This window comes from Xyrauchen texanus, chromosome 3, assembly GCF_025860055.1.
Source record: "Xyrauchen texanus isolate HMW12.3.18 chromosome 3, RBS_HiC_50CHRs, whole genome shotgun sequence".
NCBI classification, from domain to species: Eukaryota; Metazoa; Chordata; class Actinopteri; order Cypriniformes; family Catostomidae; genus Xyrauchen; species Xyrauchen texanus.
Genome location: NC_068278.1, coordinates 38,848,202 through 38,869,161, shown reverse-complemented (window position 1 = coordinate 38,869,161; position 20,960 = coordinate 38,848,202). Strand labels below are relative to the sequence as shown.

The window sequence follows — 20,960 nt, the reverse complement described above, 5'->3', positions numbered from 1 at the left end:
CAATATTATGCTACAAATGCTGTCTGGAAAATTCCTTTAAGCTCAATCGACAGCATTTGTGGAATAATATTGATTACCATAAAAATAAATTTGACTCGTCCCTTCTTTTTTTTTTAAAAAAAAAAAAAAGAAAGAAAAAGCCAAAATCTGGGTTACAAAAGAGGCTTTTACAATGTGTTTTTATAAAATTACAAGACCCCCCTTTTTTAAAGATAAGGTGGGACAAGTCGAAATTATTTTTATGCTATTCAATATTATACCACAAATGCTGTTGACTGAGCTTAACTTGTATTGAACCCGGAATATTCCTTTTTTATTGTTCTATGAAGATAAGAAACGCCCTGACCTCTCCCGTGATGGGAATTTGGTTGCTAGGACGCCTCTGCGTTGTTATGTTAAGGCCCCCTCGGCGGCAGAGCTGAACGAGGAAACTTACACATAGCCTGTTCTAATCTCTACAGCTACGGTTCAATTAACTCTTATAAGTCATACGTGTATTAAGTAATACAAAGTAACTAAATAATAAAGACGAAGTAAAGGTATATTTTAAAATATAATATTCAAAATAATTTTTCCATTTTGTAATTATTTCTATATGGGCTTCTCTATCTGAGCCGCAGTGTTGCTAGGAGCGTTGTGTTTTTGTTCCACTGGACAGCGCCGTACATCAAACTTTCCCGAAGTTTTGTTTTGCGATTACCATATTATCGTATTTCTTTCTAGAGGCCGTTTTTAAAGTGACATATTTATACTTGTTTTAGAGTCCACTTGAGCCTTTGGGGTATGAAACGATAAATAGTGCTTGTTATGAATTTGCATTAAGGGTGCTAAAATCCGTTCACTAGCTTAGCCTCTCGCTACTCTAGTTTGTCCGTTTTTGATAGAGCTGTCATGCTTTCTTCACCATTCAGCTGTCCCAATGCCATACATGATAAACTAGTAATGGGGATAAACCTTCGTAAATGTAATTTAAGTGCGCATCAACTCTTTTAAAAAGACTGACTTTATTTTACAAGCTCACTTGAAGTCGCCGTACTATTCCTTCGGGTCAAGGTTTTCGTCGCTAATAATGGATCAGTATCATATTTTGGAGGTTATTGGGGAAGGGTCTTTCGGGCGAGTTTATAAAGGCCGAAGGAAGTTTAGCGGACAGGTGAGCTGCCTGTTTGTGCGTTCCCCATACAGCCCCCCACAGGCTAGGATGTTAATCAGTAATTCACCTTTGTCGAAACAGGTGCCCTCTCTCCCTGAGTCACGTCACTTTTTTATTTTTTAGGTTGTGGCTCTGAAGTTCATTCCAAAAGTTGGGCGCTCAGAGAAGGACCTGCGCAGTTTGAAAAGAGAGATAGACATCATGAGGGGACTCAAACATCCCAACATAGTGCTGCTTCTAGATAGCTTTGAGACAGAGAAGGAGGTATGACTGTCACGACCAAATCTCAAGTCATTTTACATTTCCCACTGTTGCAGCTATGTTCCTATAACCTGGTGCTTCCAGTATAACGGCTGTTTGAAATGAAATATAGCTGCCAGGGTTAACAATTTTCACATTCAAATCACTAGGGAATAGTTCTTGTTGCCAAGATGGAGGATATATTCAGACGTTAGGTTGTTGGCATTGGTACAAAAAACTGAGCTTGTCTCGTTGATCATCCCATAAAATGTGTAACTGATAAAGTTTCTGTGGGAACAGCCTAAAAAATTATGACTAAATTAGTGTCAGTGGAATTAATAAAGCATGTATTCCTCTGGCAGGTAGTGGTGGTGACAGAGTATGCAGAGGGTGAGCTGTTTCAGATCCTGGAGGATGATGGGAATTTACCTGAGAGTCAGGTACAAATGAAACTTTGTTCAAAGTCACGTTGTTCTACAGTAAATGACAATTCAATCTAGTAGATTTGATTTCATGCCTACTGTATATGATTAATTTTCTATTGTTGGGGCTTGGAAATAGAACTATCTAGGACCTGTTATACATAATCTTTCTAATCTGTTTAAATGCTATTAAAACTTTATTGTATTAAAATAATAATAATTGCCTCATGGATTCAAACTAAGTAAAACATGCAATAGAGAGCAACAATACCTGCCCACTTATTCTGGGTTCCGGAAGTATTTTTCCCATACATTTTTCCCAAAGACTTTTTATAAAATCTTTCATTAAAGAGTTGTAAGCCATGAACCAAACCAACCAGCTCTGAGGTAAATCACAAAATCACAAATTTTACTTTGAGGCAAGAACTTATTTGAAAATCGGACAAGAAGACAAAAGGTACAAGACTTACAGTTTTTCATGAGGGTACGGACTACAATCCTATGGGAGTTGGTGGTCGCTCCGAGGCATGTTTTGCCAGCTTTATTGGCTGCGGTTCTCTGATTGGTGGATCTTTCTTTGCTGGACCATGGGAAATGTAGGTGTTTACTAGGCTTGGGATCGATTCGTTTTTCAAGCATCGAAAATCTGAAGGTTTTTTAGATGATTATTGAGATATATTGATTTTTTCCTACAGATAGGGTTGCTCATTGCACAATAGTCTTTCACCCATGACAACTCTCGGAAATGTTTGGTATGTTGATGTAAGTAAGGCATTTAGATAAGATATTGTTTTTGGTGGACTAGATCTGCTATGCTGCTGCTGCAGAGCAATTACGGAGACTTGTACTGTTAGTAAATAAACATACGGAGTTAGCATGTGATCATGCTGCATGAAAGACATGTTGCTGCACAATTTGGCATACATTAAATCCCCCGTATCAGACCTAGACAGATGGGAGCTGGGGATGGAGGTGTGTTTCAGAGCGAAGCTCTTTCAGCATGCTGCAGTGATCTGCTATCGCCATACTGAGCTATTTATTTAAATGTTACGCAAAGAGAGAGATGCAAGCTGATTGGCTCCTTGAATAGACTTTAAGGAACCAAACAGATTACTCAAAGCAAACCAATTGGCTTAACATGTCACATGTGAGCGAGCCACTGCGCTCAACGGAATATCATTTGGAAAACCTATCAGCTTGTGTCCAATAGAGTTTCATGGCTGAACTTGGGTCTCTTGTCTCTTCAGACATATTTCTCAACACAGCTTTTGTAAACTGTGAACGGCAGGGTTAATTAAAGGGAGGAAACTAGATGCGTTCTAAAATTCAAAACAATTATTTATTTTCTACAAAGGTACACACAAACCAAACACTCAGCATCAACATTCTGAAGTGTCATGGAATACAAGTCATATAGTTTTCCATTAAATTCTACCCAAATCATTATCAAAGGACAAATATTATTTTCTCTAGTATAACTGGAATATATATTGTGTAAAAGTATCTTTCATAGAGCCTACACAATGTATTTTCAGTAATAATTATGTCTTTTGTGGGTTGACGGCTTGAATGAAAGACCTATTCATGGCTACGTACAGAGAAATTGCATAATAAACGGTGCGCAGTTACACCAGTTTCACTAACCTGCAAACTCATCAACATGACTTTGTTCATTCTTGAAGAAGTACAAAACCCTTTGTGACTTTGGATTGCCATCTGTGCTATGTCAGCTTTTCGTGTGTGTGTGTGTGTGTGTGTGTGTGTGTGTGTGTGTGTGTGTGTGTGTGTGTGAGTGAGTGAGTGATCGTGACCGGCTTCAGTAAATGCCTTCTTGTGGTCTCCCAACGGTATTATGCCAGACTATTAAACAGAGGCAAACTGAGTGAATTGTAAAGCACACCGATTGGGATTCTAATTGAAATGTTGGATAATTTTAATATATTGATGCCTCAAAAATACATAGATAAAATAACTTTCCTATCAATTATCTGTATTATGACATCCCTATTGTTTACCATTAATTCTGCTATCAAACATGATTTTCAAACAATGAAGTTGAAATAACGCAGACTGATGGCTTCAACGGAAGCATATACCATCGATGAACAACCTCTGACCTCAAGTTTGGTCTGTCTTTAAATGTTCATAAGTTATTGTTGAAAATCAATTAATCTATGGAAAAAATTAATGGGATTTTTACTTCTGGAACCAGACTGTTGCACTGTATGCAAATTAGCATCATAACATTTTAGCTTGAAATAAATGTATTTTCTGAAAATATTACAGTTCTTTTGCATCACTGCTTTGGTGATATTCTGGATTTTCACTCGTAAACAGACCTGATAACTCAGTCACACGCAAATACAAACATGCCACCTTATGCATTGTGTTTGGTTTGTGTAGGTGCGTGAAATAGCCTGCCAACTTGTCTCTGCCCTGTATTATCTACACTCTCATCGCATTCTGCACCGTGACATGAAACCACAAAACATCCTGCTGGGAAAAGGAGGAGTAGTAAAGCTCTGTGACTTTGGGTTGGTGTTACCAATAGGTGCAAGGGCAAATTAATTTAGTAATTTAGTAACATAGTTTCTAGTTTCTTTTTAGATGGCTATAAAGCAGCTTGTGTAAGATTGATCCTGAATTAAAACAATAATTAAAACCGGTGTTAACATGTGCGGATACACAATTTCCATATCAAAATGACCTCTAACAGCATATTGGGGTCATGTTTCCTTGACTCTTCACAGATTTGCTCGTGCCATGAGTGTGTCCACATTGGTCTTGACCTCCATTAAGGGAACACCTCTCTACATGTCTCCAGAGCTGGTAGAAGAGAAACCTTATGATCACTCAGCTGACCTTTGGTCTCTGGGCTGCATCCTCTATGAGCTCCACACGGGGGCGCCTCCGTTCTACACCAACTCCATCTTTCACCTGGTGCAGCTTATTGTGAGAGACCCAGTAAAATGGCCAGAGAACATGGGTCAAGACTGCACGGTACAAAGTAGTTTAGTTCCCACGTCAAAAACTTAAAACTGGATTATCCTGAATTTGATTTTGAATTTGAACTGACTATAGCTACAATACATTTCATTAGGCTTCATTTGAGTGCTAGACTTCAATGTGATCAATGTAATGTTAAAAAAAACTTTTTGTTTTCTGTGTTATGGATCAGTTTTTGAATGTCTTGCTGTCTGATTAAATGTACTTGTAGGAAGATGACTGTTTGTTAATTAGAGCAATGCTACTGTTGCTGATTACCATAATTTTTGCATAATACTGAATTCATTGATGGATGCTTTTGATTGAGTGATAGACTTAAGTTAAATTGTTTCGTCTTTGTCTTCTCTTAATGTAGAGTTTTCTGAAGGGATTGTTGATGAAAGACCCCAAGAAGAGGCTCTCTTGGCCTGACCTGCTTCATCACCCTTTTGTTGCAGATGGAGTTTTGAGTGAGGGTTTATATATATATATAATATATATATATAATATATGGAAAAATCTGTTCTTAGTAAACATCTCTGCATACTTAAGCTTAATTTTAAGCTTAAACCAACTTGGAACAGTGTTTCTGAACATTTTACAAATCCTTCAGTATGTGGTAGTTGACAAAACATGCCAAGCAGTGACAGCAATGTCCTGGTTTTTTATATATATGTATTGTACATGGGGTATTGCAGTTTTTAATTAATTGAGGGACTAAATATAATTGTTTTTAAGTAATTTTTCACCCCACTGGACTACTTACTTTGAATAAACTGCAAATATATACACTTATTTTTCACACTTTCTCTCAAACGCTGCTGTTACAGTGTTATTATCGTAACGAAAACTAAATCGAAACTGAAAAAAGATACTGAACCTTAACTAAAATATCTTTTCATTACTCCAAAACGAACTAAAATAAAATAAAAATTACTTGAATTAATTTTAGTTTTTGAAACACAGTAGGGTGAATATGAGTAAAGTGGGACACTTTTAGATATTTTACTTTTCTTGGCACTTTTAATTAAGATCCAAATGGCACATAACTGGACATTATACCTTTTATAGAAAGCTTGGGATGTGTCCTACCTTAGTCAAAGAAAAATGGAAGAAATACACAATACTGGGAAGAAGATCCTTTGAACAACCTCTAATGACCAACTCCCAGATTTTTTTCAGGCAGTATTGGAAAAAATTATTCTATAGAAAATATTTACAAATTATTTGGAATTTATTTTGTCAATTTTCTTATACACGTTCACATCAGAAGCCGTCATATGTGAACCTTTTCATTTTTTAAGAACCTAAACGAGATTAACCTCAAATTTCTCTGTCATTTTCTTTATCATTGCTTTTCCCACCACTGGTCATGAAAAGACTTCTGTCACACATCCCGATGTAAAATCATCAGTTTAAAACCTTGAAATGTTAACTGTTTACTTTTAAGATTGAAAACTAAGTAAGATTATTTTGGTAATTATTTTAACCATTTAAGAAAATCCATATGTCCCACAGTCCCACTTTACCCATATTCACCTTATTTACAATCCACATTAATTAAACATGATAATATCACTAGATAGAGGTCACGCAAGACTGGCATGAGAAATTTAATTATGTGGTTAGACACTGTAATTGATATCAGTAAACAATTTAGCTTTGGCAGCCATAAAATACTGAAACTAAAAATGAAAACATACTAAACTGAAATTAGAAAATGAAAACTAAATGAAAACAGACAACGTGAACTAAAAAACTAAACTAAATTGAAATAACAAATTTAATATAAATTAAAAACAAAAAAACAATGTTATAATATCTAAACACCTTTACTCTAACGCTTCATTTGAAACATTTTAACGCTACAACTCAGAATGCTATAGTTGGAATTTGTCAGAAATTGTGCCATGTCATACTGATTGTTTGGACAGTGGTTTCAGATGAGGGTTCGAGCAACCCCCTCACGGTACCACCCAGCCCGGAAGTGCAGGCTTTGAAACAACAGCAGGCTGCAGAGAAGACAACGGCACACAGCGGAGAGGGCAAACTACTGCGCAAAGCTAGAGAGCTTCGAGAGAAAGAGAGGAACAACAGACTGGTAAACTCACATTACAGCTGTAAACAACAGTAGGCTTGAACAAAGAAGCTTTTTTCTTTTTTTTCTTTTCTGTGTTGAGAGGTTATGGATTAGTTTTATTTAGATGTATTGCTGTCTGATTCTTGTACTTGAAGTAAAATTAAATATCAATTCAATTTACATTGATGCTGATGTTGTCGATGTGATTAGTGCAAATTTGGCTATTTATTTCCATATTATGAAATATGGAAAGCTTGTAGAATCAACCAAGATTAGCATTAGAATCCATTACTGTAAGTGGAAGTGAAATAGTAAAATTGTGTTGTGTCTTGTTTTACTAGGAGATTGGGAGTGGAAATGCTGCATGCACCAGTCAGCCTCGCTGTAAGACAGCTTCTGCTGTAGGGGCCCCTACCACTGGCCTCTCATTGGGCAGCACCTTTTCAGTGTACCAAAATTCATCTCAGCCAGCAACCAATCAGCATCAAGCAAATGACAATGGTGTTACCAGGTAGTATTTCCATCTAGAATTTTTATTTGAAAAACTGAGGACCTCAACTTATTAACAGTGCCACTGAGACAGTGAAATATATAGATTTTTTAATTAATTAATTATAAGAATTTAAATATCTACAATAGTTGAGCGTCTTGATGTGCAACTCAAATGTATCTTGAGTAATCAAATCATGAAATTACTGACTTATTGATCCAAAAAAACTGAAAATACTTGTGGTAAAACACCCAAAACGAATGTCAAATTTCATTGCACACTACACACTTTTATATCAAGTTTAAATGCGAACTTGCAACTTACACACAAAACTCAAATAGAGTTTGTTGATTTTGTCTAAAAGATTTTGTCTTAGTGTTAAATAACTGATTACCCTCTCCCCCATTTCCCCATTTGTTGTTTAGGGTGTTCACAGCTGCATGTAAAGGCCAGATCAGTAAAGACTATGCAAGGGAGTTTCCTTCAGTAGAGGTGGGACCCCAACAAGTTCTGAAGCGCTCTGGATATGCACGGACCAGTCTGGCATCTGTTAGGATGGACAGTGAGGTTTGTACCACTGATCAATCTAGGTTCTTATTATAATAATTTACAATTATTAATTAGTTGGGCATCTTTATAGGTTTTTAATTTAGCGCAGTTTAATAGTCTCCAAGCTCATAAGCGTGTGTAAATTTTGTCAGTTGTGTGTTGCTGTAACATGGTTATGCCACTACATGTTGCTCTGTTCATCATTTTAGGAACTGTCATGATCCCACTTTATTTGCTCTGTGGTCCCTGTCTGTTTTCTGTCTGTGAGTGTTTGTCATGTGAATGAGCAATTGGCTGTTTCTGTGTTTGTGTTAGCCATGGTCTTTCCTACCCCGCCTCCTCATTCCCTCACCCTCTTGTCTAGTCCTCATCATTTTAATTGCCATCACCTGTTCCTCATGTGCTTTGCCTCTATATATTGTGCTCTCTTCCCTTTTTTTTCTTTTTTTTTTTTTTTTTGGTGAGATTGTTTTGTGAGTTTGTTCCTGTTTCCGGTCGGTTCCTGTTTATATATTTTTCTGGTTTATGTTTTGTTTGTTTCCTCTCCCACGTGAGAGTTTTGTTTTGCTTGTTTGTTTTCTGTTGTATAATAAAATAATTTATTTTTCACTCATTCCTGCATTTGGGTCCTCGTTCCAGCTTAATCCATGACAGAATGATCTAACCCAGCAGGAATGAGTTTTACTTTTTGTTCACATCCTCGCACCCATCATAGAAGCTCTTTTAACTTCAGCAGGAGGACAAGTCGGTGTGGGGATATGCGTTGGAGTTTTTGGTGCTGTCCTTGGGTCTAGGTTACAATCAGGCCAGCCATATGCAATTCTTAAGGGCTGGTCTGAATGAGCCCATTAGATCTTGTATCCCAGATATGGGTGAAGGGGAGGGGGAGTCTTTCCGCTACCATCAAGTTGGCCATGAAGTGGGATGAGTTTGTCTCTGTGTCTCAGAGGACAGACTTCCTTCAACCCAATTCAAGGACAACTCACTGGGGTTATAAATACAATTATTATTTAATTACTAATTTTTAAACACAATTCACAATTGTATTTTATCTGATTACACAATGATGACCCATCAACATTATAGACATTACAGTTTTATCTTCTGTTAATGCCTGATCATCTGTAAAGCTGCTTTGAAACGATGTGTGTTGTGAAAGGCGCTATACAAAAAAATTTTTACTTGACAACAATACCTCACCGGCAGTGGACGGGTGGCCGCTCGTCCTACCTCTCAGTGGAAGAGAAGACAGGCTACTGTACCCAAGCCCACTGTGCACCGGCAGGAGGCGGAGGAGCCCGCTGCTGCTGTTCAAGCCATCGGTAAGTGGAAGAAAACCGGTCCCTATTTCTGAGCCCACTGCAGTGCTCCTGCAGTGCCCCTGGAGAGGTCAGAGTCTGCTGCTGTTCTCAGGGCGGCCACTAATATCCCTTCATCTGAGCCTATCCAGTTTCCCTTGGCCGTTGATGAGCCTGTCCAGTCGCCAGCGACTGTCGCCCGCTTTGACACCTAGTCTGTCCAGTCTCCAGCGTCTGCCGCTTAGTCTGAACGTGTCCAGCCCTCTACGGTCACCACTCAAACTGTCCAGTCACCTGCGGCCACCAACGTCCAGTTGGACTCTCTCTCAGGTCCCAGTGGCTACAACTGACCTCGCCATCTGCCCAGTGGCCGCCACTGATGACCCCATCTGCTCAGTGGCCACCTTTGACCCAGCAGCCCTCACCAACCTCCGCCCAGCGGTTGCCAAAGACCCACCAACATATTCCCTGCCTTCAACAACATCCAGTCTGTCCAATCCCCAATGGCTGCCAACCAAACTGTCCAGCCCTCTGCTGTCCTCACCCAATCTGCTCTGTTCCCTGCAGCCACCAAGCCTGACCCATTTCTGTTCCCAGCAACCCAGTCTGTCTCAGTCGCTTCTTCCACCATCTCACTCTCAACTCTCAACTCACTCTACACCTCTCCTGTGGTCAGCAAGCCAGTCCCGTCATCCTCTGATCTTAATTATCTGACTGGGTTATCACATCACCCTCCAACTGTGCCTCGATTCCCTGGTATGTCATGGCCACCTGTTCCATCCTGCTCCCCTCCAGCTCCGCCATGGTCTGCCTGGTCCTCCTATTGTCTTGCCTAAGCCACCCTCATGGTCTTCACCACCACCCACCCACCCTCCCTCGTCTGTCATCTGCCTCTGGGTGATGTAATGATCCCGCTCTGTTTGCTCTGTGGTCCCTGTCTGTTTTCTGTCTGTGTGTTTGTCGTGTGTATGAGCAATTCTCCTGACCCCACCTACTCATTCCCTCTGGCCTCACCCTCTTGGCTAGTCCTCATCATGTTAACTGCCTTCACCTGTTCCTCATGTGCTTTGCCTTTAATATTGTGCCCTCTTGTATTTGTCAGATAATTTGTTTGTTCCTCATGTTCATGTTTATAATTTTTTTTCTGGTTTGTTTTGTTTGTTTCTTTCCTTTTTTTCTGTGGTTTAATAAAATAATAAATGTTTCACTCATTCCTGCATTTGGGTCCTCATTCCTGTTAAATCCATGACAGGAACAGGATGTTGACAGTGATTATGAGTGGCAGCAAGTGGTTGAATTTGGTGTTCAGATCCCTGTTAACAGTGCCATCCTTCAGAAGTTAAAGACTAAGCTTCTCTCAGCCAAGAACCAGGTAATGTTTTACTGTTCAGTGTTCCCATTGTTACGGAAACCCCTAAAATATCAGCTAATTTTTAAATTGTGATTTCCAGGTCTGGAAAATAATCATGGGAAATTAATTAAACCTTATAAAGTCATGGAATTTTTTTTTTTAAGTTTCTTTCTTATTTTTTTTTTAGTTATGCTCAGCTCTAAAATATTTAATCGTCAAAGAAATGCTCTTTGTGAGTGCAGTCTCTTTAACCTCTCCTGTGCATTCATTGAAAAGCCTATATACACATACTGCGGAGTAGACTAATCGCCAAAAACTGGTCTAACTTATTAAAAGCAACCCCCCTGATATTCATAAATGGTATTGCATTTTTACAATCTTATGTTGTATAGAAATTTTATATGCAGCATGTAATTCTGGTTCTCCCTCCAAAAGGTCTTATTTTATTCAACTAGATGGCAGTACTAGAAAAAAATATTTTTCCTTTATCATCATCCATCACAAAATGCAGATCTGAAATGTAGGTAGCGCTCGAGCGCATTTTAGCCCTCACAGATGTGCTCATCCATAGAACTAGTCTAATTTGCCGTTCATGCACCAGCCCATTGTTTCATTAAATATCTTAGCCTCTGGGTGGACTAGAAGCTCATTATTGGTGTCATTAGAAAGCTGAGATTCTCCTTTGCGATGATGTATAACATTTCTTCATCAGTAGTCGATAACCTATATTTATGATGATTTGTTTAGCATGCTTTTTGTTCTGGACCGTATTTTGTTCTGGACATCTAAAATATAACATTGGATTGTTCAGAAAAGCAAGCTCACAGTCACAGTCATGTAAATAAAAAAATAAATCATTTGAGAAAACTGCAGATATAAAGTTTTTAGCTATTTGGGGCTTACAGCAGCAGTGATTGGTGCATAAATAAGACATCTGTATTATTATCTTACAGAAATCATATGAGAATCAGAATTAGAGCTTTAATTTGGTGTATGATTTGCATATTTAAGTGCTATTGGAAAGACTTTTATTTTCATATTAATATTTCTACCACATGACCTATAGGTGGCTCTAATTTGTGAAAAGTTTTCAGGCCTTATTTTGTTATTTCATGTAACATAAAGGCGTAAGTGATGGTTTCTATGAAAATGTCAGATTCTAAACTTTAAAACAATATCACATACACAGGTGGCCAAAAGTTTGAAATAATGTACAGATTTTGCTCTTACGGAAAGAAATTGTTACTTTTATTCACAAGTGGCATTCAACTGATCACAATGTATAGTCAGGACATTAATAACATGACAATTTGAAAACAAATGTTCAGAACTTTTTAAAGTACTTCAAAAAGTTCTCGTCAAAATATTCTCCTTGTGCATCAATGACATATTTGCAGATCCTTGGCATTCTAGCTGTCACTTTTTCCTGATACTCAGGTGTCATTTCACCCCACACTTCCTGTAGCACTTGCCAGAGATGTGGCTGTCTTGTTGGGCACTTCTCACACACCTTACAGTCTAGCTGATCCCACAAAAGCTCAATTGTGTTAAGATCCATAACACTTTTCCAGTTATCTGTTGTCCAATGTCTGTGTTTCTTTGCCCACTCAAACCTTTTCTTTTTGTTTTTCTGTTTCAAAAGTGGCTTTTTCTTTGCAATTCTTTCCAGAAGACCTGCACCCCTGGGTCTTTTCTTTTGTACATGAAACTGGTGTCAAGCGGGTATTATTCAATGATGCTGACTGATGTACTTATCCTCTTGTTTAGTTGTACATTTGGCCCTCCACGTCTCTTTCTGTCCTTGTTAGAGCCAGTTGTCTTTTGTCTTTGAAGACTGTTGTGTACACCTTTGCATGAAGTCTTCAGTTTTTTGGAAAGTTTCAAGCATATAGCCTGCATTCTTTAAAACAACGATTGACTGATGAGTTTCTAGAGAAAGTCGTTTCTTTTTTGCCATTTCTGACCTAATAATGACCTTAAAACATGCATACTGTGGCAACTTAAAAACAAACGCAAAGACAATTTTAAGCTTCATTTAAAGATCTAAATAGCTTTCAACTGTGTTTGATATAATGGCAAGTGTTTTTCTAGTACCAAATTAGCAATTTGCATGATTACTCAACGATAAGGTGTTGAAGTGAAGGCTGCTGGAAATGGGGGTGGGCAAAAATGACTTTTTTCAAATAATGATGGTGCTGTTTTTTTACATCAGTGATGCCCTATACTTTGTGACCAGTTGAATGCCACTTTGGTGAATTAAAGTACCAATTTAGCTCGAAACAGCTAAATCTGTACATTACCAATTTAGCTCGAAACAGCTAAATCTGTACATTATTCCAAACGTTTTGCCACCAGTTTATCTGCATCTGACTTATGTATACAGAGACTTGAACATTTTAAGTATAAACTTTTTCGCGAAAGTGCCTCCTTTTGCATCCGCCGGTGGGTCTGCGAGTTGAAGAGATTAATTACATTCTTAATAATCCTTAACGAGTAATCGCAAACAACTGGAAAAGTCATGCCAATTCTTTCGTCACAAGGAGTGGGAACCATGTCTGTTAAATGTTGAGTAATCACATTTGCTTAGCCTTTTTATATAGCTAGTGTATTAAAGACAGTGACCCTCTGTCCAGCTTTTGGTCAGGAATGGTGAAGAGGCCTCTTCAGTTCGACAGCCACTGAAAGTCCTCCGGAATATTGTTCAGAGCTGTCAGCCTGGAGATGTTGAAAAAGTGGGCAAAGAGTTGGAGCTGCCTCATCTGCTGTTCAGCCTAACTGAGGACTTTTTGAACATTCCAGATTTAATGCAAGTAAGAAATAATGCAGATACATTATCATTATACATTTTAATCTATAGATAACTTAGTGAAACTAGGAGGTCTCATAAAAATAAACAGTATATTTTAGATTTAGTTTCATTTGAACAGGATGATCTCTGAAGCTAGTCAAAGCACAGTACAAATTAAAAATTCTGTTGAATATTATGGGTTTTATTAAAGTCATTCCTCTCAAAAGTGAAAAATCTTAAGAAAAAAAAAAAGCATACATAGGATATTGGTAAAAAACAATTGTAGTGGTTATCATACTTTATTTCTGACTGGCTGTTATTTTCTGAAGGAGGAGCAGGGTGAGCTAGTATTGGGAGATCTGATGAGCATACTAATAATGTACCTGGAAAAGAGTCCGGACTGGGAGATAAAGGGGAGGTATGGATTTATGAATAGTTTTTTATGTGCCCCATTTTCTTTTCACAACAGTCTATTTCACTGAAATTATTTTAAATTTCATTACTTCATTAAATTTGTTACTACTTTAAAGTGTAAGAATGTTTAAGTGATAAATGAAGAACAAAGTCTCTTTGTTAGGCTGTTGTTATTCTAATTGCCCCTGGGGATTTAGTGTAATATTAATATTTTTATTGTATGAAAAATATGTTCTTTCACCAGTGCTGAGGATCTTTGTCAGCTATTTATCTCGGTGTTCCTCTGCCGAGACCCAAAACGTTCAGCGGTAATATTTTCTAACAGAAAAAATACTTTAAAACTGAAAAAATCAAGTTCAATGATGGTAGGATGACTGGTTTAATTTGCATTACAATTGTGATTGTGGTCTCCTACAGCTTTTGGCAACAGCAGTCTTAACCTTGTTCACTCACCGCAGTATATCTGTGAATATCAGTTTGGAAAGTCTTACCACCTTTTTGGGGAATATTTTGAAATACACAGAGGAGGTACATTTCCATTATTTATACTGTGAATAAGGGTTAACTGGAGTAATTCATGTCACTGATGTGATGATGCTTTAAGAACACACTGTGATGAAATCGAGTGTAGTCATTCCCCATTCTCTCTCTGTCTTTCTCTTCCTCTCTTCCCCATCTGTCTTTCTGTTCCCATCAAACTGCTCTCTACCTCTATTTCACATAGCCACAGAACCCTTTACCTGCAGGTTGGGGCATGTATGATGGTCTTCTGTCACTGATTCTCTACAGACTATATGAGGTAATTCTTCTCAGATTTATTCTCCTAATATCTGTGCTGTGTTAATGTGCTTTCTAATCACTATTTTATTTCTTCCCACTGATGAAAGTGTGAAAGCAGCTCATTGCTCGAGTTTCGGTACTTAAAACTCTGGCCCTCCCTGTGGACTAAAGTAAACACCACACTGGAAAACACAACTTCTGAGAGATGCCATTTCTCTCCTAATGGTACTGAACACCAAATAACACTGCCTTATTAATGTAATAATAAATAGCAGATTTAAAATGCATGTATTTTAATAAAACATATTTGTCCCTCTTTTCCTCACAGGTTTGTATGTGTTCCTGTCTCTCGCTTTGTTGGTTTTCTCCAGTGATACATGCAACTTTGTGGCTCTTCTGTCAGATCTCTCCATACACTGCTCCTCAGCCCTCAGTCACCTTCTCACCACCAGTTGGTGAGCTAAGCTTCAAACATTATCTTAAAGGCCCTGTCACTCCAAACGCCAAATATTCAGCTCAAGATTTTGAATAGAAACAATGCATTCCTATGGAGCTATTCATACCTGGAGCGAACATTTGCCCACCAATAAACATAAAAAAACAACAACATTTCAGTGGGTATGACTAATTATTGAATTCTTTGTTCAGCAAATTAAAATGCCAAATTTTTTACATGTGCATCCTTTTCCCTTGGTCTCACATACATGTTGATTAAATAAAAACTAGGGCTGTGGAAAAGGTTAAAATAATCATGCTTATTTTTATTGTTCTGTAGACAGGTTATTGTTAACTCATCAAAGTTCCTTTTATGTCAAAATTTTTTGCAAAGAATTGGGTTAAAAAATTTGTATGGAATGATTTTCCGGACATTATTCAAAAGGAATTGCAAATTGTATTTGCAATTGCGTTTTCAATTTGTGGATGCATAAAATGTGACATAATCCAAACGCAATTGCAAATCGCACATTACCGTTTGCATTTTCGTTTAAGCGAACGCACAGTGACTGCCAGATTTCAAATGGAAAAGCAAAGTCCGTTTGCAACTGTGTTTCCCATATCTTACGAGTTTTGGCCCTGTCATATTTAAATAGCAATTTCAATTACCACGTCTGCTTTTTCACTTTCTCAGCGTCGCGTATGTAGCCAGCCAAAACTCAAATGGAATACTAATTCCTTAGTATTTCCATTGATGCCTTACACGAAACCTGTCAATCAGGGTCAAGGGTGGGATTATGCTATGGGGCGTGTTTGTCTTGGGAAGTGACGTCACTCACAGTCGACGGTCAAGAGTCATTATATAAACAAGCATTAAAAGTAATGGACCAGAAATCTGTAAGATGGCATCACTGCATCATTCTAAGGAAGCATAATATCTTGAGTTTTGACAGTTTTGTAAATTTTTCTTTTTAAAACTAATTTTTAAGTGTGTGAACAACGTTGCACCAGAAATATTCTGTCAACTAGTACATAAACAAAAGAGCGGAATAAGAACTAGAGGCACAATAAGTGGAAACTATAGCCACAAAGCGTTAGAACAACATTTGGTCAGACATCATTTTCAGGAAGAGGCATACATTTGTGGAATGCATCTGAAATTAAAACATTGACAGACTTCAAGGTTTTTAATACACATTTAAAGCAATGGCTGAAACTGAAACAACTTTGTGAACACTGACTGTACAGGACATAACACAATGCATACAAACATAATGTTGCATATGTGAGCACGCACAGACATATGCACCCTTTTGTGTTCTTGTATTTTTAAATGTGTCTAGACTTTGTTTTATAGTGACTTCCACATCTACTTAAGCCCATATCTTATTTCATATATGGGATGTATTTGTTGTATGTATTTTATTAATTATAAATCTTAAACTCAGTACTCTGTAATTTTTGTTTTAAATTTATAAGCCTAACCAGGGACAGGGGTTGCAAATTAGTCATGACTAGAAACATGTATGCGTGGCATCTACTTTGTATTCTTTATAAAGCAATGTCCTATGCATTTGTCCCTGTCAAATAAACATTAAAATAAATACAAAATAAATAAAGAGGTGATGCCCTGAACAGACGCCGGTTTATTTGATCTTGACCGTCGACTGTGAGTGACGTCTCTTCTCAAGACAAACATGCCCCATAGCATAATCCCACCCTTGACCCTGATTGACAGGTTTCCGTGTAAGGCATCAATGGAAATACTAAGGGAATTAGTATTCCATTTGAGTTTTGGCTGGCTACATACGTGACGCTGAGAAAGTGAAAAAGCAGATGTGGTAATTGAAATTGCTATTTAAATATGACAGGGCCAAAACTCGTAAGATATGGGAAACACAGTTGCAAACGGACTTTGCTTTTCCATTTGAAATCTGGCAGTCACTGTGCGTTCGCTTAAACGAAAATGCAAATTGCGTTTGGATTATGTCACATTTTATGCGTCCACAAATTGAAAACGCAATTGCAAATACAATTTGCAATTCCTTTTGAATAATGTCCGGAAAATCATTCCATAAATTTGTTTGGGCTATACTTGTAGTAAAATATACTGGATGTACATGTGCTGTAATTATAAAGACACTAGACTTGGGTAGATTTCCTGTAATAAATACTTTCCCCAGCACTTTATGGATTTAATCTAACTTTGTTTGCCTATGCTTTTGCTGCTGGCGTTCAAAGATTAAATGCCACCATATAAAAACTGCAAGTGAATTGACTTTAGTTAAATGCTCCATCAGTGTTCCATAAATAATTGCTCTGGTGTGTGAATAGGCCATTCATCTACAATTTGTTTAGCTTTTTCATTTCACATTTGGTGTGAAATGGCTTTTTAAATTCTTACCATGGTGTTGAACATTAATAACACTATGCTTTTTATATTAGTGTTTATTTTAAGTTTGATCTGTCAGCTGAGGTTTTAAAGTACATTTATCATTTTATACCTTGCAGCAGCACTGCATTGCTTCAGAGTGGCCTTTTCTGGGGTGACTCAGAAATAAACAGCCTATCAATGATGAGCTGTCAACTTCTCTGCATCCCCTTCTCTATGGATTTGCCCTTAGAAAAAATAGTGTCTATCCTCCATTCGTATCAAAGTTCAAATATTGTGGCTGGCCTAGTACAGGTATGGTTTTATGTGCTATACTCTTGTAGTTTTCAAGATTTCCTTATAATCAGAGGTTTTGATGGCTGATGTGTCCAGTGGAATATTGCAAATGTAATTTAAAAAACATATATATATATATATATATATATTAATTCTGCTTGTTTGTCTTTTTGGTCAGATGATTCAAACTCTTCCTGTTGCCCTGGTGGAGCTTCCGCTGTGTCTTTTAAATCGTCTGCTACTATCTGACCCACAGCACACTGCTTCATGCCTTATCAATGCAGCCCAAGCCTCTGCCTTCCTCCCTTATGGCACAGAAAGCTCAGACAATAGAACAGACCAGACTCAGAATCACCTTAACCACTTTGAGCATAGTGTGGAGCAAATTAGGAGCAATGGAACCACTAAAAAACACAAGATAGATCAGATTAAAGGTGATCAGTCTAAGAAGAGAGTAGACCTTAAAGGAAACGTAGATACATCCAAGAATAAAAAGGATTCGCTGAAGGCTCAACACCAGCTCTCCAAAAACAAGACTGGCAAGTTAAGTGAGATAAGAGAGCAGCCAAAAAGCAAGCGATATCAGCAACAAAGCATGAAACATTCTAGAGATAGATTAGAGCAGCAAAGTGGTTGTATAGAGGAGCTCGTGGACAGTTTAGAACTCTGTGGCAGCTCTGCAGGCCATCTCCAATTTCTCTCAGATCAGCAAGGATGCAGTATCAGCTGGCTTATGGACAGTCTGGATGAGTTAAGGAGAAGCAATGAGTATAACAGGAGAAATGGAGGTAACTCTAAGGTCTCCATGGCAAAACTCCCATCTCCACAGGTAGAGGGTAGAACGGCAAATTCACTGTTGGCTGAACTGCTACAAAGTGAAATTCTCTTTGGATGCGCAGTGGAACTTCTTATGCTTCTTTCCCAACTAACACGTTATCTCACCCGTCACTCTTGCTTGTTTCATCCTGTGGAAGCCACCCAACTACGACTTGCCTTGCATCACCAAGATGATGGAATCCGAGCTGCCTGCTGTAGCCTGCTGGGCCACCTGGGCTCAGGTGTTAGGCAGGTCATCACTGAATCAAGGTCTGACTCTGATCCACAACTATTCCAGGACCTGTTGAGCTGCCTGTGTGATCCTGCTCCATCGGTACGTAGAATGGCCTGCAAGGCTGTGGGAAACTGGCTAAGTCTAATTGGAAAAACTGATCTTAATGTTTCCAGTAAAGGCCTGCAGAGGTTTATGACTACAGAGTGCGAAAGGGGAGATATAATTGCCTTGTCAGTTCAAGGCAAATTGAAGAGGATACCAGGAACGGAAGGCATCAAACAAGGGCTTCAAGGAGATTCCAGCTCTGCTTCAAAGGGAAAGAATGGTTACAGTGAGGGGGACATATGGATGGAGGTTGCCATAGAAGCAGTCCCTCCCCTTGTATCTCTGCTGTCAGATGCTGACAATGTCATTCGACAGCACTGTTGTGGGGCCTTGGGTAACCTGGCTACTATCAATGGAGGAGATGGAGCACTCCTCAGTGCAGATGTGCCATGCTTGCTTCTCCAAACTGCCTGTGATGATTGCCATCATGCAGTGCGACGGGTGGCTATGGCCACTCTGCGTGTATTTAGCCAACATAATTCACTACTGCAGGTAAGAGAAGTGTGAAACAAATTTACTTTTTAAAACTTGAAGAGAATTAAGAAAGTTGTATTTTTTTTTTTTTACCTGATACTACTATGTCCAAACTATTATTAAAGGATTATTAAAATGTTAACATCATGCTTAAAAAAAAAAAAAAAAGAAGTTTCTGAGTGCAGAGAGTTCTGTTCTGTATTTAAACACTTAAAGTAAACATAGAGCTGATTTGTGTTGTATTGCATAATTTTGACTAGTCAGACAAAATCGAGAAAATCTCAGAAAAACTGAGTTGGTAAAAACAATTCCTTACTGTCATTTTCACATTCTTTCCTCCCTTTAGGCTCTGAGGTCTCTAGATGCCGGAAGAAAACTTTGTCACACATCCCAAAGCTCTTTATTTCAGAGGGATTTTAAATGGCTTATCAGCAATCTGGATGGGTCAGTTGAAGGAAAAACGTGAATCTCAACATCCGAAAAACCGCTCGATTAAACATGAGCTGTTTTGTGTGTAGAGAGTATGTAATATTACATTACCTAAATATCAGTTAGTAAAACTGGATAGATAGCAGTATACTTACAATTCCAATTAGTGGGTTGCTGGCTGCTTATATGGCTAGGAAAGTCTATATTTATTTGATCTATGATCAAAATGTATTTAGTTTATTAATTACTGTTCTGCATTTTTAGAAAATTACAGTAGCTCAAAACATTACCAACATTCTGTAGAAAAACCTTGTATCTATACATTTAGATGATTAGATGATTTAGGTGATTCAGCACATGCTTGCGTTTTTTATTCACACACTGAAACCGTTATATTTAAAATACTCCAGGTTTGCTCTTTTTTTTTTTTTTTTTATAATTGCATATAAGTTTGCAAGGCTCCAGCCCCCCGTGACCCTGTACACAGGATAAGCGGTTGACGATGGATGGATGGATATAAGTTTGCAATGCCACTTTTAGTTTAAAAGAAAAATATGACATTAACAATCATCTAAAATTTTTGAAAAACTTTCCAAACGTAAGTATTATTTAGCTATATTATTATTGTGGATTTCGAGGGGTTCGCCCAAGCTGCACTCCGTACGCTATAAAATCTTGTTCATTAATACAGTTTTCATTAATATTACTTTTTTCCCCCATGTTGTTGTTTCCTTTGTACAGATCCAAAAATAAAGTAGTTATGCGCAATATAAATATTTCGTATGCATTTGTCTGTCTTTCCTTGGTTAGGCTCTACTTTTATTTTTTCGTCTCCCCTTAAATTTTCTCACCCTGCCTTTTTTAACAGTTTTATAGGCATTCTGACGTTTATTTGAAAGCCGCCACCATTTACTATGACTTTCAGAACCTTAATTTTTACAGATATAAATAGCCCACTAAAGCATCTTACCAGTGAAAAATATGGGTGCATGAAACAGACTGCGTCCCGAAATTTAACTGTAGTACGCTAAAACAATAGCCTATTGTGTTTGATCGGGTTGTGTGTTTGCGACGCAGATTAGGTTAGATTATTGTTTAGACATTTTTTAAAAAGCCGTGTTAACAAAATAATTTAAATAAACTTATCTACAACAATTAGCCTATATACATTTAAGATCACAAACAGCATGCAAATTTAGTCTAATGTAAAATAATGGGTGACTTTGTTAACAATATTTTAATAACAAT

At 37.8% G+C, this 20,960-nt stretch overlaps 1 protein-coding gene across 3 annotated transcripts; it reads left to right on the top strand.

The window, feature by feature from the left end:
- Positions 1-634: 634 nt before the first annotated feature.
- On the top strand, positions 635-20,473 carry stk36 (serine/threonine kinase 36 (fused homolog, Drosophila)). Of its 3 annotated transcripts, none has more exons than XM_052093976.1 (20): positions 635-1,153; positions 1,277-1,417; positions 1,756-1,833; positions 4,219-4,349; positions 4,566-4,815; positions 5,177-5,270; positions 6,735-6,901; positions 7,222-7,391; positions 7,796-7,937; positions 10,470-10,589; positions 13,202-13,378; positions 13,686-13,774; positions 14,015-14,078; positions 14,188-14,298; positions 14,501-14,569; positions 14,658-14,775; positions 14,879-15,005; positions 17,497-17,671; positions 17,832-19,301; positions 19,630-20,473. In XM_052093976.1, exons 1-20 carry the CDS (start codon positions 1,070-1,072, stop codon positions 19,747-19,749), a joined length of 3,897 nt encoding a protein of 1,298 aa, XP_051949936.1. In that variant the 5' UTR covers positions 635-1,069; the 3' UTR covers positions 19,750-20,473. The 3 variants fall into 3 exon arrangements, with proteins under 3 accessions (XP_051949936.1, XP_051949927.1, XP_051949945.1); XM_052093967.1 differs by having other exon boundaries at positions 14,495-14,569; XM_052093985.1 differs by lacking the exons at positions 635-1,153; positions 1,277-1,417; positions 1,756-1,833 and having other exon boundaries at positions 4,261-4,366; positions 14,495-14,569.
- The last annotated feature ends 487 nt before the right edge of the window (positions 20,474-20,960 follow it).

What these genes read in the sequence shown, in the direction of transcription:
- stk36 (XM_052093967.1), top strand. Translation starts at nt 1,070, where the DNA reads ATGGATCAGTATCATATTTTGGAGGTTATTGGGGAAGGGTCTTTCGGG. An exon ending in GGAATTTACCTGAGAGTCAG is followed by an intron (nt 1,834 to 4,218) that starts GTACAAATGAAA and finishes TGGTTTGTGTAG; the next exon opens with GTGCGTGAAATAGCCTGCCA. An exon ending in ACATGGGTCAAGACTGCACG is followed by an intron (nt 4,816 to 5,176) that starts GTACAAAGTAGT and finishes CTCTTAATGTAG; the next exon opens with AGTTTTCTGAAGGGATTGTT.